The 26724-nt window shown below is 48.8% G+C and overlaps 1 protein-coding gene across 4 annotated transcripts in view; it reads right to left on the bottom strand.

Moving 5' to 3' along the window:
- USP7 (ubiquitin specific peptidase 7) overlaps positions 1–26724 on the bottom strand; it is a 63461-nt gene that overhangs the window by 14704 nt on the left and 22033 nt on the right. Inside the window, exons 1-11 of one of the 4 annotated variants that reach the window (XM_004750399.3) lie at positions 23000–23097; positions 18098–18202; positions 12341–12539; positions 10424–10562; positions 9712–9800; positions 7506–7614; positions 6454–6584; positions 5983–6037; positions 4899–4979; positions 4709–4799; positions 2119–2201 (exon numbers count right to left, since the gene is read on the bottom strand). In XM_004750399.3, the coding sequence (XP_004750456.2) occupies positions 2119–2201; positions 4709–4799; positions 4899–4979; positions 5983–6037; positions 6454–6584; positions 7506–7614; positions 9712–9800; positions 10424–10562; positions 12341–12539; positions 18098–18202; positions 23000–23030 (1113 nt within the window). In that variant the 5' untranslated portion in view covers positions 23031–23097. Of the gene's footprint in view, positions 1–2118; positions 2202–4708; positions 4800–4898; positions 4980–5982; positions 6038–6453; positions 6585–7505; positions 7615–9711; positions 9801–10423; positions 10563–12340; positions 12540–17179; positions 17356–18097; positions 18203–22999; positions 23098–26724 lie in introns of those variants that run through there. The other 3 variants (XM_004750401.3, XM_045072141.1, XM_013055166.2) reach the window with 3 other exon arrangements.

Genomic DNA, 26724 nt, shown 5'->3' with positions numbered 1-26724 from the left:
CCAGAGTTGTGATATCGAGCCCCATGTTGGGCTCTGCGCTCAGGGGAGTCTGCTTGAGACCCTCTCCCTCTCCCCCAGCTCGCGCGTTCTCCACACCCCTCTCTCCCTCAGATAAATAAAATCTTACACACACACACACACACACACACACACACAGAAGAACCAAGCTCAAACAGAGAACTGGTGGTTGTCTGAGGGCAGGGGATAGGAATGGGAAGAGGCACTAGAGGTGAGGGGTCAAGAGATCCAAACTTCTGGTTACAGCACAGGTCCCAGATACAGGCGCGCCAGGGTCAGAGCACGTGAACAGCACATCCCGGCGTGGCCCTCCCGGAGCAACCGATGCTGCACGTCAATGATGCTTCAACCAAAAACTAAAGTCCACTGTTGAGCTTAGATCTTTCTCGGGTTTGCTGAAGTAGCTTGCGTGTGAGCGATTTACTCTGGATTATATTCTGATGCCCAACAACGGGGTAGCAGCTAAGTAAATTAGGGCTTCATCACTAGCTGCCGTGTTACACGGTCATTAAATCCCGCGGGAAGCGGGGAACACACAGAAAATCGTGCGCTAGAAAAGCAGAAGCTGGGGCTGCGGCGACGCGAGAGCAGGCGCGCTCACGGACCCTGGCTGGAGCGAGGGCGGCCGCGCACGGTCCCGGGCACGAGGACACTGGTCAGCGGCTTCCCGCCCCTCAACTCTGGGCACGGTCACTTCGGAGCACATGACACAGCATACATGCTCGGCACTTACAGTCCAACCCACTTCTGGAGACGGTCCTCACTCGGCAGCAGAGAGACCCTCACACCAGCAAGGCAGCCCCCGTGCAGCGGGACGTGCCCCGCTTCTCAAAAAGGCCTCCTCTGGGGGGCCCGACTCCACAGCTCCCACACCCCGGGCCCCTCCTCAGCCGACACGCGTTTCCTCATGAAAATAAGCCTCTGCCCAACCCTACTACTGCCAGAGCCCCAGGCTCTCATCCTGGCCCAGCTTCCCAGTCACACCTCCCTTCCAGGCCCACACCTCCCGTCCAGCCAGAGCAGGGCCTGTGACAAGCCACAGGCAAGGCGCCCTGATGTCTCCTGAATGTGCTCAAGAGGACAAAGTACCTCTGCAAAGAAAAACGAAAACCGGAGGAACCTGCCACACAAAGGCACGGCATGGTTTCCATGCAGCTTAGAAGAACAACAGAAGAACCATTTCTCTGCCACAGTCCACCGAGGTCATGATTCTCAAGTACTGCTTACCCGGACCTCAAACTACCCGGTGTGGCAGGACAACTCTTGTGAGTTGCTGAAGTGTTTCCTGAACACATCTTAGCCACGTGTTTGCCAAGTGACTTTCTGAGCCGCACACAACGCAGCACCCTGACCCGTGACGCCCCGCAAAGCGGGGACACCGTTCCAAGCGGGCCAGCTCGGGACACGCGGGACGGTGTGGGGAATCGTGAATTGCGGAGTCCATGCGTCGGCTGCATCCGTGAGGACGCTGCTGACCCTCTCACACCGCCTGACGGCAGCCGGGACAGGCCACAGCCCGTGTCTCTCCACCAGAGCACGGGCGGACCAGTCCCTTGTGCACAAAGTTCGCTGCTCTGCCAGCAGCTGACAGTGCCTGTGGGGCTTTGTGGGAACCAAGCAGGGACACCACATATTCACAGAACAAGCAAAAGAAAATGCACTCCTCGTTCTACAGGTCCCGTTCCTTGAGAAAACGCACTCTATCACACACACACATGCCCAAGTGCGAACCACCATGAACCAGACATGCAAGAGAGTCAGAACTAGAAGAGGAAGAAAAGCTCCCGGTGGAAACCAGTGAGGAGAGGCGCAGAGTCACAGACGCCTCCCGACGGCAGCACGGGGTCTCCCGCGTGCTGGGGGACAGCTCTACCCGAGAAGCTGCATGTCAGCCTCCCGCCCGCAGCTCAGCCCCACCAGCGGCACGATCGGAGGCCCCAGAATACAGTGTCTACACGAAGGAGTAAACCCTGAGCTCTAACCCCGAGTTCTAACCACAAACAGTGGATGAAAAGGTATAAATGCCTGTTTCATCCACAACTGAAGCAAAGGACGGGAAAACACAGTGACGGGGAAGGTGGCCCACGGTTCCCATGTTACCTGCAAGCCGTGCTCCCCGGCGTCGTATTTATTGTCACCGTCTAGTTGTTCCACAGCCACGTAATCCACAAATGATTCAAATACTTGAAAGAGGGAAAGAGAAGGAAAGTCAGCCAACAAGTTCACTGGAGCCTTGATGGTAACACAGCCGTCCCTCCGGCAGGCAGGGGAGGAGAGCCCACGGAGTGACAGCCGCGGGCAGCAGCTCCCCACCCCTGCCCGAGACCCGCCACGCCTGCCGCGACCACCCCCACCACGGCTCTGCAGAAGTCTGGAACCTCTAAAAACAGACATGGTTCTGACCCAAACACTTATCATAAAGCTCCCGACCGTAGGGACGGGAAGGACAGGCTGGGACATGAGTAAGATGAATCAGGGCAAGGACCTAGCATCTAACACAGGGACTGAGCCGAGAACCTCCCGTTGCTATGAGGGCAGAACTCAAATGCCCGGCCTCGCACACAGAGGACCCTGTGCAGGGACAGGTGTGTTCACCGGGACGGAGTGCTCCTCTCACAGGGTGTCCAGGGGAAATCACAAGACTCCCTCTGAACAGCTTACAATTCTGTCAATTAAACCACAACAAAGCTAGGGGGCATGGGGAAGATGGAGAATTCGCCAAGGACAACCAGTGGACAGAAGACAGCATTTAAAAGCAAATCCACACGGACAGAACATCCAACTGCTGACAGAGGTGCAGAGCATGGGGAGTACGTGACAGGTTCACTAGAGACCCGCATGCGGAGGGGCAAGGCTGACATCCCATGGGCAGAAAACCATTCTCGGTGGATTACAGATAAACAGAAAAGATAAAACAGTAACAGATAAGAGAACAGTTGGGTGTCAGGGCAGGTGTTCTTAACACAAAAAGCAGAGAACAACAGGCTGATTTCACTCAAAATTCTGAAATGCCGTTTAGCAACAGAGGAGAGCCCCATGCAGGGGAGCAATTCAACGCCGCCGCCAGGCAAGCACACGCAGAAGCCCTTCTGTGCTGCTCCAGCCAGACTGACACGCACGGGCCTCGCTCTCCTGTGCTGCACGAACTCACACCCTGGACAACAGGCAGTCCAGGACTGGGATCTGGAAAGAGCCTGTCCCCGTCCCAGTTCATGTGCAGAAGAAAAACCCACACAGGGCCCAGCAACCCCGACAGAGGGCAGATACCATCTGGGGCTGGGGGAAAAAACCGCCCAAAAGATGGGGGCTGGGGGGCAGGCCCCAGAGCTCACGCCGGCCTGAGAATGGTCTCTGCTCCCCCCAGCCACAGTGACGAGCCCCTCACTCGGAAGACTCAGAACGGTGCTGTCTCAGCCGTGGGCCCAAGCAGCCCTGACTGAACACTACTGGGTTCCTGCCTGACGGAACGCAGAGTGAGCCTCCGAAGAACCACACTACGTGCAAGTCACTTCAACACGCGCAGGAGCAAAAGGTTAAGGACTCCCTCCCCAACACCCAGCGACACAAACCACCACGGCAGGCATCCGTAAGATGCCCAGACATGCAAACAAGCTGGGAAACAGAGCCCGGGATGACAAGTAAATCCACACAGACCCATAAATCTCAGGTGATAGAATTGCTCAACGACGACATTAAGTCACTACTGAATACGTCCCTGATGTTCAAGAAGATATCCAAATGGCCAGTAAACATTTGGAAAGGCGACAATGTCGTTGACCTTCAGGGACATGTGTACTAAAACTGAAAGGGCACCCTACTCCCATCAGAATGTTTGGTCTGAGAGCCGACAGTCCACTGTGGCTGGGGAGCAGTGGCTGCTCCCACACAGCACTGGAGGGACTAGAACTGAGAAACTGAGAAACTGGCTTCCGCTACGGAGCCAACAACTCCGCTCACCATGAACACAAACACGTGCATCAGGACCGGGCACAGAACAGCCAAGGAGCCGTAGCACAAGAGCCCCACGCTGAAGACCCCACATCAAGGAGAGGATGGTTTCGACATGCCTATGATGCACCCTCCACGTGGACCGCCATCAAGCGGTGAAAACGAACCCACTATCGCTCCCTGCGGATAATGCAGGGAAGTGCGGAGCAGAGGCTGTAACCCACACAATCCCCTCTGGAAATATTTCAAGTATGCAAATGTAACCTAGGAAGAGAAGTTAAAAGCCCCAACAGTGGTTTCTTTTGAGAAGGGGAGGTCGGGGTGGGGACGCACCTGCATCTAGGCAGCCACGCCATGCACCCTGAGCCAGGTGGGGGACCGAACCCGCGTGTGCTCAGTGAGCTGCACACTCGTCACTCGGGCTACCTTCTCTGAGCAGCATTTCAACGAAAAACCACTCGGGTAAATGAAGCATTAAAGCAAAAAAGAGGGGCACTTGGGTGGCTCAGTGGGTTAAAGCCTCTGCCTTCAGCTCAGGTCATGATCCCAGGGTCCTGGGATCGAGCCCCACATCGGGCTCTCTGCTCTGCAGGGAGCCTGCTTTCTCCTCTCTCTCTCTGCCTGCCTCTCTGTCTACTTGTGATCTCTATCTGTCAAGTAAATAAATAAAATCTTGGAAAAAAAAAAAAGCAAAAAAGAGAAATGAGCAAAAGGTCATGCCAAAATGTACACAGGACTTAACTGTTTTTCTTTCCTTTTATACTTAGCTGGATATCATAATAATCTTCTCTTCTATCAGATCGGTAGTCTACTTCTTTACACTGGATGTAGGACTAAAAATAAGGAAAACAAGATGGCTTAAGTATTAATTGTCAAAATACTCACATTCTTAAATCACTTAAGATCATTATTGAAAGCTGGTAACCACATACCACCATTTTGCCTCTGAATAATTTAGGTATGGTGCCTTCCACACACGTGCCTTTCATCTTATTCTCCACATTATCAAGCAACTGGAAGAGAAAGTTGTGACTTTAAGAAAATGTTATGCTCAATTTACAGTAATTTGAAACTTGACTAGGAAATTTCAACGGTCAAAGGAGTTCTAGACTATAAATATTATGACCTTTAGCATGCAATTATGAAAACATACAAAGTCTTCTTCTCTGGTTGGATATTTACAAAAATATCTACATGCAACAGTTGAGATTAACCTCAGTACAGCCTTTGGAATGAATTAGTAATCTGTAGTGCCTTTAGAAGCATTTTTTATATTCATTTTACCTCTGTGGAAAAGCATGTAAATTGAGCACTAAACTTAACTCGTATTGGTCCACACCAAGAGATTAATGAGGTTGAGCCTGTCAACAGGATTGACTGGTTTGTCCATGGATATTTAATGAACTGGATTCAATCCAGCTAGTGCTGCAAAAAAGAAAACACACCTTGCCCAGCCAATCACCTTGAATAACCATTTCATGTTGTGTGTGTGTGTGTGTGTGTGTGTGTGTGTGTGTGTCTCCATGTGCATCTCTGACCACAACTGGAAGGACAGGAATCTGCTATTGACTAAAGATGGTTTTGGGGAGAATCACCCGCACAGAGGGCTGCCCCAGTTAGAACCTCTGTGCGGAGGGGCAGTCTGGACACCCTGGAGAGACGACAGAAGTCCCGGTTCTAACAGCGAAGCAGGGGGTCGGGACAGCTCCTTAGGCCAGTCTGCGGTTTCTCGGATTAGAAACTGGGGCAGACGTACCAGTTTAACAAAATCAAACCATACTACCTCCTGCTCTGTTAGTCCAAGTTTCCCCTCACACTGCCCTCTCCAACAGCAATTCTGCTCATTTTTTCTGGCTCGTAAATGAGACAGATGCTGCCTCTCCTTCCTGGCCTGGTTCTGCCCCGCTCGAGGACGGGCGCGTGTGGCATGGAGCAGGTCTGAGCTGGGCCACTGCGTCTGACAGTGCTCGGCCGCGGTCAGTGTTAAGGAGTGTACGATTTCGGCGCAGAACTTACCACTCGACACAGCTCTTGAACGTCGTGCTGCATGAAGCTATCTAAGGTTTCCCACCTTGGAAAGAGAGAAGGAACATTTATATTTAATCCTTCACATTTCAAATAAGTGCATATTAAGCAACTCAGACTTTAAAAAGTAAACTGCATAATCAGCCATTATTCTGAAATTCATTTCTTGAGGTTACTTTGGGGGGCCCTGGTTTAAAGACAACCCGGATTCTAGCAGGACACCACTGCTTTGTCCTCCTCTGAACATCTTGCTGTGTGTGAGGGGACATCATCATGTGGTAAATTAGGCCTCAAGCAAAATTCTAAAACAGAGCCTTTATGTCCAAAAAGGACAAATCAAGTACGGCGATAAAAATACTCAGGCGTACTTAAATGCCTACACCCGGCTCTCCATCCTCCTACGACGCACTCATGACTCTTCCTTGGAGAAGGAAAAAGGAAAGGCAGATTTCTGATACATACCCGAAGGACTTTGTTAGCTTTTTTGTTCCTACAGGCTTATCGCTGTGCTGTAATTCGTAGAACACTCTTTGTAACGCTAAGGGGACGCTTTTGGAGGAATCATCACCCTCTGTTGGCATCATGTACACAGCCTAAAATGATTGATTAAGAAATAAAAATGGAATTTTATGTGAAAGCATCATCTCTAATATCACCACGGCTTAAGGTAGTGGATAGGGCTTCTAACTATCCCCCCAAACAGGTCAGAACGTTTTTTAAAAACAATAATCATGAAAGTCTTTAGAGGCAGTATAAAAAACACAAGAAAGTTAAAAAATGAATTTAAAAAATTACCCACGGCTCACCATCCAAAGAGAACCACTTTTATTTCCTACCTCTTAAAGCCACACTTTTTAGCTTAATGTTACTTGTGAACAGAAGCGGTGGTAAGACCTAAGTGCCATTGCAATGACCCACATCCGCCTGTCCCCATGACACCGTCCTATCGGGGCAGCGACCGACAGTGCCGCTGGAGCAGGAACATCCAGCAGACCAGCCAGCGGCTCCCCCCACAACCAGGAGCCCATGTTGCCTGCAACACTCTGTGCTGTTCACACAGCATTCCAAAGGGACAGCCGACTAGCTATCCTCCATTAGAGCCAAGGCATGTCTGTGGTTTTTATTAGTATTCTCACGAGCCTAAGTTTTACCTGTAAGTGAAAATCAGACTTCACGGCCAGTGGCTTTGTCCATTCAGTTTTGATATAAAACTTTCAGATGTTGCCGCTAACGGCTTTCGTATTAAAAACCAACAAACTGTATCACCGGGCTACAGAGCCCCATGAAGTTAGGTCTGTTAGCTAGCCAACTTTTATCAACCAAGTTAGCTTCGCAAGTGTCCACACGCTGAGGAATAAAGATACGCATTCGCATAAAAGAGGGCCCTCTCTGGAGACAGCACTGTGGTACTGGGTGGGACACGGCAAAGTCGGGTGACAGGACTTTGCTGGTCCCTTAGGACTTGAGCAACAGGGTGGGTGGAAGGTTGAGGGGGAGAAATACCATCCATTTACCTTTCGTAGTTGATTTGTGAAAAATAAAGTCTGCAGCAGGCTGTTCATGTAACAAGTCGCTCCCTGATTCTTTAAACCGACATAGCCCGTGTGCTTCTTTGAATCCCACCTACAAGATCAGTTGGAGGTTGAGGGAAAAACTGCACAGGACACCTCCTCGCTTCTGCAGTGTGTGTGGAGCGATTCGGCGAGACGCCGACGAGCCCCCGCGCTGCCGTGCACCGTCACCTCCTGCCCACCATCCTGACACGAGAACAACAGCCAACGCACCCCTCCGAGGGAGAAACTCACCGCCAGGCCCCCAGGCACCGAGGGCACCGGGACCAGGAGTTCTTAGCATGGTCACGGGCTCTGTTCTCCCAAGTGCACGAACCCAGCACTGGAGAAGCAGCTTAAGGCCGCTGACGGCAGCCCTGTCTCCTTTGTCCAACACACCACTCACACACAACCGTGAATCCTATGCGACTGGCCCGTGTGGGTCCACGGCATACATACTAGGTCACATATGGAGTCAGCAAGAAATGCACAGTCTGAACCCCTCTCTTTGCAGTTATACAGAGAAGCAAAGACAAGCATGTACACTGGGGCAAATTCTAGTTCGGGCTTCTCAACTCCCAGTTCTCTTTCTCCCTAGTCTACAGTGGTGGTTGCCGAGGAGAAAAGGTATATTTTCTCAGAGTTAGCAGCCCATGCTGCACACTGCCCCCATGGTCACAGGAAGCTAGAGAGAATGCCTGTTGACACCAACCCCTTCCCCAGCACCCTCTGTATATAATGCAAAGCCATGAACAAACATGACCGCCACCAAGCTTGACCCACCCTAGAGGAGATGTTTATAGCTGGCCGAGGCCGGGGTCCGTAGTACTCTGTGATTCCAGGGGTTAGCCTATGACCTTGCTGCTACACTCAGGTGTCCCAAAGGGCCCTGGCTCAAGTGTGTATGTGTGAGTGGGTGTGAGTGTCCATGTGTGTGAATGCATCCATGGAGAATTTTTAAAAATTGGCAAGAAAATGCAAGAACCCTAAATTATAGATGGTTATTTTAAAAACTACAATCAAAAATTAAGCAATAATGGCTGATTTGATAAGACTAAAGCAAGAAATCTGCTGTGATTGGTAAGGCTGGAAAACCCCAATTCACTTTTTTAGTCCAGAAAAGTATCATCATAAACATTGGGGAAGATTTTCAAAATGGGGGGGTGGCGTAAAAACCCACAGAAATTTAATCTTCTTGTTTGTGCTTCCAGTCCTGATGTCTGGATCTAACCTGAGCTCTGAAACGGCTCAGGAAAAGCTGGATTCTTCCTGCACATGCCCCAGGCCACTGTAGCCGGGACCCGGACTAAGTGACGGCTCCTCCTCGGCTGCCCCACAGTTCCCAGCCCCCAGCCATCTGGGTCAACCCACACCCGCGCTCTTGCCAGAGCAGGGTCACATGGAGATAAAATAAGGGGAGCAAGAAAACGGATGCCTGCCGCTCAGCGTCTTCCCAGACTGCACTCGCCGCCTCACCCTGGGACCTGGACAAGGCAGCAGGGCCCCACAGCCGCAGTCCAGCTTCCCGCTCAACCTCCACACCTGCAGGATGCACCGCCCAACCCCAGCCTTCCCTGCTGCTCTCCTGGCTCCTGCTGCTCTCCCTGCCCCAGCCTCCTGCCCTCCTTGCCAAGTAGCCCCACACCCCTCCATGCCTCCGGTAAGGCCAAACACTGCCTCATGCACAGACCTCCCACCACTGAGCAATCATCCCATCTCCTGCCGGTCCTCCGCGCTGGGGTCCACCTTCCTCACCATCTTCATTCAACCCACCCATTCCGCCCCTGCTTCCTGACTCAGACTCGCCGCTCCCAGACCTTCCCATTCCTGTCCTCTTCAGAGTAAAATCTGGGCATTTCCTCTGCAGGATTTATGAACTGCCCCACCAGCCTGGATATTTGAGGACAGAAATGCACAGCTGTCTTGCCAACCACCATCACCTTCCTAGTGCACAGCAGTGTCCAGCCTACAGAAACCGCTCCAGAAAACAGGCCAAGCAAAGGAGTGAACGTGAGGCTGGCGTGCAGAGCCGCACACCCCCCCGACTGTGTGGGCAAACGCAGAGGGTGCGTATCTGTTAAGTATGTGCATCTCTGCTCACATGCTAGTGCTTCTCTCATCACAGCACAAAAGGTGTTTCTTAAGAGCACCCAATTAAAGAAAAACTTACGCAACTCCATGGGGAGCATCCGCCTGTACAAAGACTTCAAAAGTAACTTTGTCATCATCTATAAATCCCTTCTCAGGATCAGTCACTTCCTATAAAAAATAAGAATATCCAACTTGCATAAGAACACACGAATGCTCGCTTTGTTCTAAACAATTACCCCAGTGCCCTCGACGTGTTAGAGGAAAACACTACTTTTTCCAACCCCCACATGGTGCTTCTGATTTTGCAGTGTTTTGATCTGCTTTAACTAATGTCCTCTGAACAAGATCAGCAAGGGCTAGATTCCTCCAGGAAGCATCCGGGAGGCACTGGGGGCTGATCCAGGGCATGGCCTGAGGCACCAGCACTCGGTCCCCAGAGCAAGGGTTCGGAGAGGTTTCGGGGATCCAGTGCTGGAGGGCCGAGCAGGACACTCCTGACGACGCGCTCCTGGGTTCCACCTCTCCCAAGAGCAGCCGAAACACCTGGGCCTGAGAACTGAGGAGGTTCCCTGAAATCATGCCCGACTTGGGTACGGCCCCCCACTCCCCAAAACTGCCCTGTCGGCTGCTTAAAAACCTCAGCCAGCAAACTGGAGGACACACAGTTCCGGACACCTGCCCCACTTAGGAAGCACACATTTTGATGCTAGAAGACGCAAGGCTCTGAGGAGTGAAGGAACTCGGGAAGGAATAAGGCTCAGATTACTCCGTGTAAACAGTCGGTTACTTACGCTCCAGGCCATGAAGTTGGAAAACCCCCAATCGTTCTCCTTGTGGAAGAACAGGTGGCTAATGCGGCGGCTGAACGACTTCTCGTCGTCTCTGTAATTGATGATCTTCAGCACGGCTTGCGCGTGGCAGGACCACGACCTGTTCAAGGAAAACCTAAGCCTCAGTTGACCGATTCAACTGACATCTGCTCACTTCAATAACACAGTACACAGAACTTCCCACATTAGTTTTCCTTTTTCCTCTTTTATTTTTTGGGAGGGGTGGGAGGAGCTGGGAGAGCGATGTATTTACTTCTAATGGTGAACAAAGCTAAAAGAGTTTGGGGGTGCTCCTAGGCCACCTGTAGTGATCCGACCCGTGGTTGTAATTTCTTTACGAAGTTTTAGGTCAGGTTTTTTTGTTTGTTTGTTTGTTTGTTTTTAAATTGCTACCAGTAAAACAGAAAAGTTTCTGAATTTTCGATACTGGTCTTCAGATTCTATGAGAGGCTGGTTTTCTAGTCACATGGTAGTTTTTAGTATCTACTCCGGGTATTAGTGACACAACAGAACGAGAGAAGATGAGAGTCGTGCCCTCCAGGAGCTCCCCCCTGGCCACAGCAGCTCACGGGCAGAGCTGCTCTGGCCGCTCCTGGGGGACTCCAAGCAGAGCCACCGAATCCCGGCACAGCCTAAGAGCCCGTGCTGCCATCAAGGTGGCCAGAGATCACAAAAGGGCCTCTGGATCAATGTCTAAAAACCGAAAGGCTACAGCCCTTGAAAGGTCCACTAAGGGCTTGGAGCTAGAGACCTGAGCGCAGCGTCAGTACCGGCACTATGCTGGCTGGGCCGGCCACGCTGGACACAGCCCGCTCGCTATTTCCCCAATGACTGTCAGCATGAAGTTGTTTGTTAGACTAATGTGCAGCCCAAATACTCACCAGAAACAGATCATAATGGGAACACGGGAAGAAAAAATTTAACCTACACACAGGTCCTGGCTGCAGCACACACCTGGCTTCACACTTCTTACCCATCCCAGCCAAGAGCCCAAGGAAACGACTGCATTCCCTGGGGCCTGGACAGAACAGGGAGGGCCAGTGCCCTTTGGGTAACAGCCTTCAATGAGAGCTCCAAAGGGCCACCGCCTGGGGGTGACCACACAATCATGGTCCAAGGAAGCAGCCTTCTCATGGGCTCCTCAATAGGGAACGAGAAGGACATGGTGACCTAGTGATCCGGGGACCCCTTCAAACAATGTCAACTAAGCTTCTGAGAAATGCTGAGCGGTGACAGTTTTTAATTCCTTCTCCTTTTGAGAAGGAATCAGGGGGAGAAAATGTGAAGCCTTAATCTTTAGTTTCATCTGAATACTGGGACCATGAAGACTTTTCTCAATTTGAAGACATTTCATTACACACTTCTTTTTAAAAATGACAGGAACAAAACAATATTCCTAAAATAAGCTTAAGAGGCCCATGTTGTAATACCCTCCAAGAGTATTTTAATTCGATCTTTCTGAATCAACACACAGGAACTGGTTAACACAACGATGGGGAGGCCACGGGACCGGAGGATTTTCCTGGACTACAGTTTTCCCTTCGGGCAGTGACTGATAACCTACCAAAGCCCAGAATTCAGTAGTGAGCCCGTGCACAGGGGCCCGATTCCAGGTTCCGTGGGCTGGAAGATCCTAACACATGAACCTCACTTTCTCATTTGCAAGAAAAACAGACACCTTTTCTAATTTGGACAGAATACCTACCAGTGAGTTTTAAGGAGGGGAATGTATTTCATCGAATGTAAAATCAAAGGGCTATGTAGAGGCAGCAAGGAAACTCAATACCGTTAAGTTCAAAGAGGCCGATCAGATCGGGCCTCCAACCGCATAGCGTAACTATTTGTGGGTTTGTAATCGCATCATTTAAACTGTCTTACGTGGAATCAGATTCAGCATTGCACTGGAGAAAGAATCCTACGCTTTTTTGGTGTGGTCTGTCTGGATAAAAGCGTGGCATCACCATAATCTTCCATGGCAGATTTCGCACAAAACACGGAGGGCTAAGGACCGACTCACTCAGTCTGCTGAAGCGCTCGACAGTGAACTGAAAGGTCGCCTCGGAGCGCCAACTCGTGTCTGCAAGAAAAGGCCGTGTCAATCACAGGGCTCGGGCATTGTCAAACAGCACCGACGGCCGGCGGCCGTGGGACCCCGCGTGGGACAACCAACACCTGCGGGAACCCGCAAGCTAACCGCTAACCCTGACTGCGGGAAGCGAGAGCGTCCTTCCCAAGCACTGATAACCCACAACAGTGCGGTGACACAAGCTCATGTGTGAGTGAAATCCAAACCCTGAGGGCTAACGACACGCACCTGCCTGCCCTCCTCAATTCCAGAGTTCGGCCTGTAAGAAAGGTCTACTCTACTCTGGCAATTCCCAAGTCACCCTCGGTGGGTGGACAGGCCCCTGCTCGTGGGACACCTGCTAGAGGCAGGGGCGCCGGGAGGAAGAGGGAAGAGCTGACTTGGGCCCGGTCTGCAGAGGAGGTGGGGGGGCGCGAGGTGCTTGTGGGTGCACAGGGTCCACGGGGCACCCGGAGAGAGGGCCACAGCCATGCCCGCCATAGCCCAGCACTGTTTGAGAGACAAGACTGCTAAGAAGTGAGCCCCAAAATAAATGTTAACTTCACCAGTTCTCCATTTCTGTGAAAATACCAGCCTGGACTCCTGAAGGGGGATTAACTTAAAGAGAAAGAAACTGGTATTCTTCTCCACATGAATCGTAAAAATCGTTTTACATTTACTCAACAAGACCTGAAGGCCAATTTAGGGAATTAAGGTTTCCTCCAATAGAAAGTGGAGTATGGATAGAGTGCCTCTCTCAATTACCAGTCCCACTTTAGGGGCGCCTGGGTGGCTCAGTGGGTTAAGCATCTGCCTTCTGCTCAGGTCATGATCCCAGGGTCCAGGGCTGAGACCCCCAGCGGCCTTCCTGCTCAGCGGGGAGCCTGCTTCTCTCTCAAATAAGTAAATAAGATCTTGGGGAGGGGGGAAAAAGTCACACTTTAGAACTGCACCTTTGACTGAGATGGTGACTCTTCATTTACAGGTGACACTGGCTGCTGATGAGCCCTGACAAGCCCAGCAGCGTCTGCGTGGGCGCTTCTCAGCTCCCGTGAAGGGCAGCCCTCCCCAGGCTGCCATGCATCTTACTGGCTGGCACTTTTACAGAACGCCAGGAAGCGGCTACCCAAGGTCAAGGTGCCATACTAATCTCAACGTGCTTTCTCTCCACTTCGGTACCTCGTGGCCGCAGACAGGCTGCAGTTCACCAGGCGGGACGAGAACCATCAGAGGTGTGCCCCTCTAAGGAACACGGAAGGCTTTGCCTGGTTTGGCACCAGGGGCTGTTCTGGCATTCCTGACCCCCAAGCCCCTGAAGCACCATGGGAGACTCTTGGGCTTGGGGAAGAGCATGGTAGGGACACGCTGCCTCCATCCTTCAGTCTTCAAACTTCGCTAAGACAACCAAAGCCCGGGATACTACGGACTCCTCGGGCTCCGAAGCGCGCATGTGTGCGACTACCTGAATTGCTCTGAAGAAAACATGTCCATCAATCCTCATGAGAGGGCGGCATTCTTTACCAAAGAAATGAGAACCAAAAGTAAGCGTGACAGCTGGCCCTGACCCCTCGTGTCGACACTCTTCCTCCCCCAATGTCTCGGCTCCGTGTAACCCGGCTCCACATACAGCACAGAACCTTCGGAAGGAAGGGCTGCTCCAGAGGGCGTGTCCCATCTCAGAGCTGCAGTATGTACCCAAGCTTCCTCAAGAGGCAGCAAGGACTTAAACCCCTTGGAGGGGCAGAAGTCCCCGAAAAGGCCAAGAGATGGGTTCAAGGTCATATGTCAGAACGGCTTAGGAACAAAGTGGGCCACTATTTCAGACTCACACGAGCTACATCTCAATCCTGCAAGGGGGCCCAAGACAGATGCCACTCCCACTTTGCAAACGAGGGAACTGAGGCTCGCGGAGGCTGTGATGTATCTCATCTGAGGTGACTCACAAAACGAGCACAGTGGGTTTCAGTACTCAAGATCTGTGGCCCCTAAATGGTGATCTTGCCTCTGGTTTACAAAATGCCGTACTCTCGAGTTTAGTAACTCCCAAATGCAGAGCCCAATCAAACTGGCCTGCTTTATGGGAACCAAAGAAATGCCATCAACCAAATGAGAAATCACCTCGGGGCACACACTCAGGAGCCTGTGAAGAGCTCAATGTCCCAAAGCTCTGCCTCGCTTCTAACTCAACTACTGGCTTTCCGATACGATTCCATTCTTTGTCGGATTCGGTTTTTATACAGACACAAAATGAAACGTATCCTAAATACTTTTTTGTTCTCCCCCACACTTTATAATCGAATTCCAGAATTCATCCTAAATATTAAACAGGACCCAACAAAACGCAGAGGGCACCGAGCTGCTGAGAGCAAACCCTCCCTTCAGAGGCAGAGACGTCCCGCAGCCCCTGCCTCACACGCTCCGTCACACGCGTGGACTGACATTCCACCTCCCATTCCACGCACATCCTCAGGACACACTTACTTCGGGAAATATGCTAACTAGGACATTTAACATGAGCTTTCATGTGAATAAAATGTCGCCTTATGGCTCCCAACTCTTTGTAACTAATTACACACATGAAAAATAACATTATATACCAAAAGGTCAAGGCAAGAGGGTCTACAAAAGAGCAGAGCAGGCTAGAAACCCATCTTTGGCAGAAAGGCCTGGCCTGATCACACTTCCATAAGCAATTACAGGACACATAAATGTCTCTGCCCAAGAAAACAGGTAAAAGTTACTCCGGGATTCTATTTTTGCGACTTCCCTGTGTCTATACTTACTTCAAAATTAAAAAAAAAAAAAAAAAAAGGAAAGCAGTTCACGTGGGATTCTGAGGAATGCCCCACATCCTGCAGAATCAGTGCTTCATCTGAACAGAGACTCTACAACCTGCCCGAACACCGCACTTGGTGCGTTCCGCGCAGCACTTTGTATTGTCCAGGACAGGACGATGCACGTCTGCTCCCTGCTGTCACCACACATCCTCAGCCTCAACACTCAGTCACCCACCACCTCCACCCTGCCCTCACACAGCAGCGCCCCACGCCCGTTCATGCTCCCTCCTGATCTTCGCAGGGCAAAGGCCAATGAACAAGCCCGGGGTCCAGTTGCTTGAAAAAAAAGGTAGAGGGAGATACGGTCTTTTGTTTTCTCTTAAGCCAGAAGCTTAGCCTGAAGGGTCCCCAGACAGCCCTCTCACAGTCATTTTATCAGACCTCTGTTTTTCATTCTTTTCAAGTCCTACTTAATCCCCAGACATTACTTTTGTTTCATGGGTACCAACTTCTACTGGGGCTGTATAGACTCTAAAACTTCTCCTCTTCAACTATGGAAAAACAGAGTAAGAAACTAAAACATAGGCAGGTGCAACCAGAAAATGATTCTGACTCTTGCCCGTAATCCCACGTTACCAGGACTTTTAGATGCGCTCTCTATCTCCACCTAACACCTGTCTGTGCTGTCGGCCATTTAGCTTTTGCAGACAAACTCCCCTCCCAAAGAAGGCCCTTCTGCCCAGTAGATAAGCCTAATCCAGCATTTCCTGGATCGTGTGCCCTACTTTCCCATGTCAGGAGATTCAAGAAAAGGGTTTCTGAAGTTCAGAGTCTTGGGGAATCATTAACCAAACAAGTCTTTTGGAGAAAGACATTAAGGTGCAGACAGCCCAGAGAAGCCCGCGATAGGGACTTCTGGTTGGCCCAGCATCCCTCAAACTTCCCAGACCACTCAAGACGTCTCACCACATGCTAACATACCACAGAAAAGAGTTTCAAAATACTTATCACGACTGGGAAAATGCTGCCTTCAACTAAGGCTTCTACTCCTAGAACCAGAAAAATCTCCCTCCCAGCCCCTTACCATCAAAGAGATAAAAATCTTTTCACTCTCTTATACTGGGCCTTTCAAAAGACACCTAAAATCCCAAACCAGGAACATGGTGCTACCGAAGACCACTCTGCTTTGTCCTTTAATATTTAATACCCTTTCCCCGTTTGGTAACTCACTACAGGAATATTTCCACTATTAGGTTCTATGGTTTGGCACATTATTTACTACTACTAATGTAGTAAAGTTTGCCTGAAAAGGAAAGGGGTTTTCATGTACATTACGGATCTCCTAACAGTGGTCCTCAAATGAGGCACTCTGAACCCCCCAAGACATCCGGCAGTGTCTATTTCTGGTTGTCAGGACTGCAAGGAGAGGGCGTAAGGGTGGGATGACATTGGCATCCGATCACGATGACAGCCCTACAACAAAGAATGATGCACCCAAAAAGGCAACAGTGTCAAGGTCGAGAAACTCTGCCCTTTATCTACATCTGCACCTCCTCCCAGGCCCCCCCAAAAAAACGCACACGAGGAAATACTCCTTTGGAATTGCTCTGTGGCACTAGACAGGGGGCTCTCTGCCTGGGGTGGGCCAGTTACTGCTCCTCAAGGGACTGGAACCGTCTCCGCCTCACACCTGCACACTGGGCCTGGCCACACCTTCCCAACCGCACTCTCTGAATCACTTTCGGCACCTCTGGTGTCCGCACTAAAACCAAGAGCCCGGCGACCAGAGACCACACCCACACCATCGCCCTTGATCTAGTGGAAAGCGCACTCCACAGGTAACAAAGCAGCGGGGTGTAGACCACGCCTCTTTACCTTCCTCAGATATTGCCTCAGCCAGCTGCCAGGGGGTAAACGGCACTGTGAGAGAACGCTCAACTACGGCTGCAGTTTCTCACGGAGGCTGAACTTTTGGCAGGAGGTCTGAACAGCAGTCCTTCTGGTGGTGCAGCCCGTGACTGACGGTTCCTTTCAACTGCCCCGTTACTCCCCTGGGAAGGACACAACCCTCATGAGGATGGATGGACATGCTTTTGACAGAACATGGTTTCATATCACACTGCAAGATTCCAGGGGCGCATAAAGCGATTACTGGCTGCTACCGTTTCATGACTTTGACCTTGCAATTAAGTGTACAGGTCACATCTGGTAAATTATAAAGAAGAAACATCCTTGAAAGAAAGTGATCTCCTGGGCACAAAATGTCCATGCATATACCTATGCATACATTTTTTGCATAGAAGATACAGACCAAAAGTCAGTGTGGGAGAATGAAGCCCAAAGCTCGATTCAGACTTCACACCTAACGGGAGCGGGGAGGGATTATCAGCTACAGACAACTGATACACGCTACAAAAAGAATGCAATGGGAAGCCAAGTTCCAATGTCTAGAAGTATCTTGCTGCAAACAAAAAGGAAAGGAGAGTAAGATACACTTGTTCTGAACACTAACAGTGGCTGGGAAATCGCAAACCTGAGTAAACCCCCGTCAATTACAAACTTCTGTACTTAAACCTTCTCATCTAGGCTGGGGAGAACCACTTTGCCCTGAAATTTGCAGCTAATCCTGAAATTCAAAACCAAAACAGTCTCCTAAATTTGCCTCAGATACAAACCTCCTGAAAACTAGCTACACCTAAGGAACTCAGAAGTACTCAGGGAAGAAACCTACAGCACGTCTAGTTGTGTTTCTGAGAGTTTTCTGCCCAGTGCAAGTAAACCACGTGTACTCACCGTCCTCCATATCTTCCTCTGTGTTGTTGTGCCCATCACTCATGGCTACATTCCCGTTGATAACAGGGTTTTGAGTAATTCTTGGTGGGTCATCTGTATCTCCAGCTTTAAAGAAAACAGAGAAATTCCATGGTTTTTACCTTCAGGTCTTGGATTAAATAAATAAAAGCATATTTGTACTTTTGATGATTTCCAGTCACTAATACATCCAAATGGGCCATAATGAACACACTCTAACTCAAAAGGTGTTTACTAGTATGTTCACTAAATACGAACTTTGCTTTCAAAATGCTAAACGGGACGCAAATAATCACTACACCACATTTGCTCTATCTGCAGTAATATTTTGAAATGGCCTTCCTACTCATTAAAACTCAACCCCACGAGGTGCCACGGTGGCTCAGTCGGTTAAGCGTCTGCCTTCGGCTCAGGTCATGAATCCAGAGTCCCCGGATTCAAGCCCCAAACCCCACAGCGGGCTCCCTGCTCAATGGGTAGCCGCCTTCTCCTTCTCCCTCTGCTCCTCAGCCCGTGCTTGCTCGCTCTCAAATGAATCTTTAAAAAAACGAAAATAAAACTCAACCCAAGAGGAAATATTGTTAACTAAATATATACATAGCAATGTGTATTAGAACTTTCAATCACAAGTCAGTGCTTTAAAATATCACATTGTGAGACTCATAGTGTCACTAGACAATTACTGTGATAACTAAAGTATAAATCCATGCAAAAAACAAACTGGAGGTTGAGGGGATAGGGCAGAGGGAATTGAAACGGGGGTCCCTAGGAGGACTGACATTTATAAAGAGTTGGAAAGGATTGAGAAGCACATAAAAAGATGAGCTAAGACTTCTTTTTTGTTTAAAAAAAAAAAAGATGTTTATTTATTTGAGAGAGAGTGTACACGAGTGGGGTGGGAAGGGGAGAAGAGGAGAAACAAACTCCCTGGGCTCAGTCCCAAGACCCTGGGATCATGACCTGAGCCAAAGGCAGATGCTTAACCAACTGGAGCCACCCAGGCACCCCTGTGTTATAGATTTCTAAACGCTTGCTGAAATGCAGCTTGACAAACATTTACATATAGTCAAAGGCATGGATTCAAAACTGTGAAGCAATGAATGGCAAATACAAGGTAAACTGCCTGGGTGGCTCAGTGGATGGGAAGCCTCGACCTTCAGCTTGGGTCATGATCCCAGGGTCCTGGGATCGAGTCCTACAGCGGGCTCTCTGCTCAGCGGGGGGCCTGCTTCCCTTCCTCTCTGCCTGCCTCTCTGCCTAATCGTGATCTCTGTCAAATAAATAAATAAAACCTTAAAAAAAAAAAAAAACTATCATCTCGCACTGACGCAAGTCCTTGACTTATGAGAAAAAAAAGTTACCTCAGGACTTGGGATTTAAATAGCCTTCACTAGCCAAAAGGGTCCATACTTCATATGTAAACCCTCCCCTGCTTCCAGATGTAAGAACAGCTCATTGCAACTAATGTGGCCCCTTTCTGTTGCCTGTACACATGCTGACTGAACAACAGTCTTAGCTATGAACAGGAGATGTGGTTTTAAAAACAGCTACCTAAGTGTGTTCTAGGCCTGTGACATTTGAGAGCCTTTCCCCCCCATTCAGATCGGCAGGCAATCTGATTCAGCACCACGGACAGCACCCTCCATGGTCCCCTCTAGACAAACCCCCAATTATCAGATTACATCTTAAGTAATGCCTGAATATAAAACATGTTTTTTCCCTTAAGCATCTCAAAATACACCTTAGAAATCCCTGGAGGCCAATAAACAGGTATTGAAAATTTATATCACTCCCAATTCTGATACTCGTCTTATTAACTATCAATACATGTATTTAACAACTGTGTTAAAGTTATTTTAAAAAAAAACAAACAAACATATATACATTTTTGAACTGGTCCCTCAACCATCTCTCTCTCTCTCACACACATGCACACACACAAAGTGGAGTGGGGAGAAGAAATTCTTTTTGCTGATGTTTAATTAGCTCAAACTCTAAAACATGTGCTTAAAAAGCAACATTTTTAAAAAGGCATTTTGAAATGTACTTCATCCACATATATCCTCCTAAATAAACACCAAACCATCATTAGGAGTATTTTATGGGAAAAAACCCCTATGAGGGACTAAGAAATAAATTATGGCGCATTCCACCAATAGAGTATTATGCAGCAGTGTTTTATAAAGCAGTGTTTCAATGTACCTATATGGAAAGTTCTCTAAGCTATAAATTTAAAAAAATAAAAGATACCAAGCAATAAATATCATCACATGTAACCTCTGTTATAAAAGAGACAGAGTATGCTGGAGTAAGAACAAATAAATTCTCATTTCCCTTTACATGATAAGCAAACACAGGAAAGACACATCAACTATTCAGAGGCTCTCCAGAAGCAGCAGTAGCTTGAGTCAGCACTATACACACTCTCACACCACACGAATGCACCATAAATCTTAAAATAATTTGCTTGATGTAGGCTTGGTATTTTAACTTAGTTCCTCAGTTCAAATCTGTCCCACTACAATTGCCTTAAAATATATGGTTTTTCATGCATGATTCAAAAATAAACTCTGTATACAAAACAGCATCACACCTAAAACTAGGATGCTTTGTAGACATAAGCAGTCTGAACTACAGCGGGTCACAGAATTCCCCAACTGATTCATAATCCTAAAGATTCTAAGATCCAAGTGAATTCAGTTTATAGCTGAAACAAGACTATCTTTAAGGGTCTTGGAGTACTTTTTCACCGGAAGTTATAGTAATAATAAAAGTCAAGATCAAGGTGGGGCGCCTGAGTGGCTCAGTCAGTTAAGTGCCCAACTCTTGATTTTGGTTCAGGTCCTGATCTCAGGGTCATAGGATCAAGCCTGGGTTCCACACTCAGCAGGGAGTCTGCTTCTCTCTCTCCCTCTGGCCCTCCACGGGCTCATGCTCTCTCTCTCTTTTTTTATTTTTTAAAAAGATTTTGAGTCTCTACAATAAATCTTTAAAAAAATAAGATCAATTCAAAAGATCTACGGATCAGTATCCATAGCACTTTACGGTGTAGGGTAGGGGGGGAAATGGGCCATAGTTTTTCAGAAGTAGGATTAACTAAATGCAATGACTGACAAAAATCTAGTATTTTATAAATGAGGCATCCTATTCTAGTGTTAAAACAGGATTTCTCTGCAGTTGGTCCCTAAAGGCAAAATAAACGGAGTTCTACGTATGAACTGGGTTCTCCTAAGCAATATCCAAAACTTTTTACACATTTGTGCTGTGTTGATCAATTTGCTCTTTTCCATCCTCAAGCATGGAGATGCTGGTCAGGCCAGTGGCTATGAAATGACAAGAAAGTCCCTCTTAGGTCCCTCTCACGTACATGAGCAATCTGGCCAGAGACAGGCCCCATGAAGCTTCCAACCAACTGCCATGGGGCCTTGGAAGAAAAAGCTGGCAACTCAAGTCTAGCTCCTAAGGGACTGAATGAATATCCAGTTAAAAAAAGCTCCTCATAAATGAGTTAGTTCAGCAAGAGGATTAAAAATTTAATTAAGAAACAGTAAATCCCTGGACCTGAATTCAATGATCAAAGTACCTAAAGCCCACAAAACTTCTGTATTTGACTTCCAGAAATATCTTCAATGGTTAAGACTGCCTTCATTATCATCAGAGAAGTGCAAGACTGGTGTGTGTATATGAATTTATCACTATATATAAAGTGATCCTGTTCCTGAATTTTATGTCCCATCTGATTGGACCTTCCCTAGATGTGTAAACTCTCATTTGGCCATTTGTGAACCAGAGCGCTCATTTTCTGACACACAATGGTCTCCAATAAGATTGGGGACATGCCTGGCAAGCACCAAGGACAACAGGGCATGCCTCAAAAAAAAGTCTGAAATATGCCATATATTGGGGGAAGGGAGGGGAGTTATTCCAAAATGTATTTATGACACTCAAATACAATCAAAGATCATTTCTGTTACGTGAGACTAGTAAAGCTCTTGATGCCAAACCCTGTGACAGTACCAGAGGTCCAGTTTTATATATATACAAAAGGACACAAAATGCCTTTTCTCAAGACTAGAAACACACAGAAGAGGCTAACGTGGCTGGTTACAGAGCCTACAGATTTTCCTCCTCTTTCTCCTGAGGCGGCCACTCTTATATTCAGCTTCCCTTCCCACGGACTTCCATCTGTGATGTCATAACACAGGACTACTCAACAAAGAACACTGGCCCATTGCTATGGAAATGATGTGGCACTAACAGTGCTGAATCCCACTCCTGGATGAAATAACAAAGCAGATTTTTCAATTTGCTGGCTTTGACATCTTCTGCCACTTCACAAAGATTACTCACACCTCTCCCCAACGAGGCTGGGGTTGAGGGGACAAACCACCGCCCAGGCTTCTAACTATGACGGCTGTGTAGTGACGCCCGGTGCTGCCTAAGCCACAGAGACCCCAGCACACACCCAGATCCAGTCTCTGCTCAGGCCCCCGATTCCTCCTCAAACCTTCCAACTAGGGATCCAACACAGTGAGCAAAACCACAGCTCAGTCTAAGGCCAGAGCACACGGAGTGCCAACGCAGCATACTCGGCCTAAACTCCCAACTCCACCAGTTCACCTGGAATTCCAAGTCAAAAGCCCTCTGGCCGCTGCTCGGTCCTCCTCCCCTTGACTCCTGTCCTGGCACCCATTTTAAGGAATGTTACATCAAGTAGAAGTTCACACGGTAAATGAGAACACCAGTATCTTCCTACATACGGATTTCTTAATTAAGAACCCCAAATATATTTCAGTAGGATAGTTCAGAAATGTCAGTACTGGTTGTGGAAATCCATTAGTGCCTATGGACCCCCCACCTGAACCCCTCCCTGCCCCAAGTCACCTTCTCGTCCAAGCTTGTGGTTGCCCGCCATGTCTGCATGGCTCTGCAGTGCTATCTGCTGGGGCTGGGGCGGGGGGGTTCTCTCGTCCACATCAGAGTGACTGCATAGAATCTCCAGGAGCTCTACCTCAGCATTCTTTTTTTTTTAAAGCCCCCCCAACACACACACTCAGAATTCTTGGGTTTGGGACAAGGAACATATTTAAGCAACCTCATCAATTTAGATAATCATTTCCAAAAGGCAAAGTGGTCCAGAAAGAAAGGGGAAAAAAAGAAGTCAGGAGTTGGGTTGCCAGTTCCTTAGCTGCTGATCTAAGTTGCTAACAGAGGAGGAAACTAGTGGAGGAGATCACAGGCACACAGCACACGAACTACATCTCTCCTGTGAATCTGAAAATCATCTCAAATTAAAAGTTCAGTTGAAAAAAGAGAAAACAGAACACCCTTAAGCCGAAGAAGCAAGGAATGTAACTGATGTTAATCTTCCATATGGAAAGTTTCAACATGAAGCAGGCACCAGAGCACGCCCACTATTCTCAATACAATTCAAGGCACAAAAGGGCAGCCTAAGAGCGAGCTTGGGTCTGTGCTGAAGCAGGACCTGAAGAGCAAACAGGATGTAAAGTTTGCTTCAAGTGTTTCATGAGTCTGTAACTCCATTTACTGAGCCCCTACTGAGTGCTGGGCCCAGTGCAGACATTCAGGTGATGACCACAAGCTCCCTTTACCAATGGATTCAGCGGCTTAAGGCTATACAGCTGGATGTGAGGGGCACTGCCCCCAGTGGGGACCATTCTCCCTTCTTGCTCTAAAAGCCCAGCTCTGTCTGCCCACATGGTCTGTCCGCCAGAAGGAGTGTTCACTCCTCAGATAAAGTACAAGTTAGATGGAGGCCCCAAGTGAACCCAAAGGTACCAGTCAGGAAGAAATAAAGAAGGAAAAAGTCCTGAGTAAAGAGGCACAGTGCCGTTTTCTGTTGTTGATGATGATACAGATTTATTTATGTAAGAGAGAGCTCGCACACGAGCGGGCACGGGAGAGGACCCAAGAGAGTGCGAACATCAAGCAGACTCCCTGGGGAGTGCAGAGCCCAGTGCAGGCTTCACCTCACCTTGGTCATGACCTGAGCCAAAACCAAGAGCTGGACACCAAACTGACTGAGCCACGCAGGTGCCACAGCACGATGCTGCTTTGAAGGCTGAATTTCTTTATATGCTTTATTAAGTGCCTATTCCCAACAAAACCTATACCCCTGAAAATTTCTATTAGATCACCCTGACTTCATTATTAAACATACTGTTAAGATAAGTGTAGCTTCACAATTATTACAGAAGTAATAGAGCTCCACTTCCCTTCACCCAGATCCCCCGGCACTACTTTGCAAAAATCATAGTACAATGCATAACCAGGACACCAATGGTGACACAACACACTAATCCTATTCCTGTTCACTTGCATTAAGACACACGTGGGTGGGTGTGTCCACCCAGGAAAGACTCTGAACAGTTCCAACACAAGGACTCTTGGGCTGCCCTTTCATAGCCATCCCCAGACCCCTTGTGCACACGCCCCTCCCCTAACTCCTGGAAACAACACACCTTCTCCATTCCCATAATTTTTCATTTCAAGAATGTTATATAAACGAACAAGGTATATAACCATTTGGAATGCCTTCTGTCACTGAGCATAATAACTCCCCTGAGACTCAGGTCAACAACTGTTTTCTTTGTATTTCAGAGGAGGATTCCACGGCAGGGACAGGACACACCATCTGACCTGCAAACATCGGAGTTGTTTTCAATTTGAGGCTATTACAAAGTAAAGGGGCTATCAACATTTTTGTACAAGTCCTGGTTCTATATTTATTTCTACTATGCATTTGAAAGAAAGAAACCTCACAGGAGCAAGGCGAGCAGTACAGAGATGAATAAAGGGTGATGATTCCTCCGTTCCCAATCCTAACACGAAGGAACCCGCTGTCTCATGCACACCCTTCCAGGCGTCCTCACTGTTCCTATATACGCATATGCAACAATGTACATGCGTCTTCTCCTGAACAAAAAATGGTATTCACACTACACGAATAAACTAGAGCTACCCCAAGTCGGTATACAATAATATGCATAGAAACTTATTTCTGAAAAGCACCATAACAGGCCGTGATTTACTCAACCATTCCCCAACCAGGACCGCCTACAGTTACCTATTTTTGTTTCCTGCCACTTGAGTGATGTGACCATCGGTATTGTGATTTTTGTCCTCCTGCATTTTGTCACCAGGTCATCCTTCCCAAACGCACTGGACCCCTCCCCTCAAGCAGTTAGCCAAACTCTTCCCCATGCTCTGCCCCCTTAGAGCAGAGCACCTAAGACCACAAGTCTGCCAAATGACACTGAGCGATCCATCAGATGACCCAAGTCCTATACACCGTCCGGCTCTGTTCAGGAGAGCTCTTCCAATGCTCAGACACAGCTCCTTCCCTCTTCCTTTGCAGAATTTAAATCCAAGTCATGTGCTGATGTTCTGGTCCACAGAATAAATGCTAACATGCAGGCCCTAGCTAGGGCTCACTGAGAGGAGCAAAGTGACAGCTGAGAAGCCAACAGTAAGAGGCAGAGTGCAGCCGTTGGGCCTAGCTATAAAGGGAGGCAGTCCAAGAGACAGAGCAGGCGACTGATGCGTGGGACCCAGCAAGCGGCAAGCAGGGAGGCAGCCCTGATGAGGCCCTCGCAGGGGAGGTAGAGGGCATCCCCCAAACCAGGGTCTCACTGGTGGTAAGATGGCACACTCCCCAAGAAAGCAGAACCTCTGAGATACAAGAAGCGCTCCTGGCCAACGAGAGTACGTGGGCGCCTGGGGGCAGGGTGGGGGAGTCGACCCCACGCCTCCTAGGGGATTCTTCCAAGGCAACACAGGGCCTCAGGCAAAACCATGGACCACCTCCAGACCTTGGACAGTACCTGGGAGTCACAAAGACGTGACAGACTCCCAAGGAGACAATAAAGTGAGGACGGTGGGTCCCAATAACCCTCCTCACAGCCCCGCCACAACTGACCTTCTCTTCCAAGACTCTGTGGCTCCTGAAGGTAACCACCTGTCACAGCCACTGGGTTGCAAAAAGCGGGTGCAGACCAGGAGCACAGGCCATATGCCACACTTGCCTCCCCAGTCACAAAGACCACACCCGCCGGGGCGCCATGAGGAAACATGTTTCCCTGACTGCTCTCTCTGCCTTGCAAGGAAAGTGGAGCCTCTCAGAAGCAGTTTCTGAATATAGTCCTAGATGGAAAACTTCAATCAGGCTTCAAAAAGATGCTTTCTAATCCATTCCCATTACATGACCAAGGATTCAACCTACCTCCCTAGAACACGGGCATGCCCTGTGCGCCAGCAATTATGGTAACTACCAACTAAGACAATATTCTAATTACTTCCTTGCTGCACACACTGCCTTTTCCAGGCAGGAATAATTTGAGGCAAAGGCTTGCATTTCCAGTGGGGCTGGGCAGAGCCAGCTCCCTTCTCAGTATTTTAGTCAACCTACTTATCAAATGTCTCTATGTGCCCAGAGCTGGGCTGGGCTCTGGGGTTCAGGAGGAACAGAGAGATAAGCCCCCGGGTGTCCTGGTGCTCCCCTTCTTGGGGGAGAAGACAAGAGAGGATAATTGCAACAGAGGGGAAAACACAGTACAGTCACAGTCACGGAGCCACAGGAGCACTAGCCT

The sequence above is a fragment of the Mustela putorius genome, unplaced genomic scaffold (assembly GCF_011764305.1).
Source record: "Mustela putorius furo isolate JIRA1106 unplaced genomic scaffold, ASM1176430v1.1 tig00004007_pilon_pilon_pilon, whole genome shotgun sequence".
NCBI lineage: Eukaryota > Metazoa > Chordata > Mammalia > Carnivora > Mustelidae > Mustela > Mustela putorius.
The sequence above is the reverse complement of the archived record's forward strand: the minus strand, read 5'-3'. Positions and strand labels throughout refer to the sequence as shown.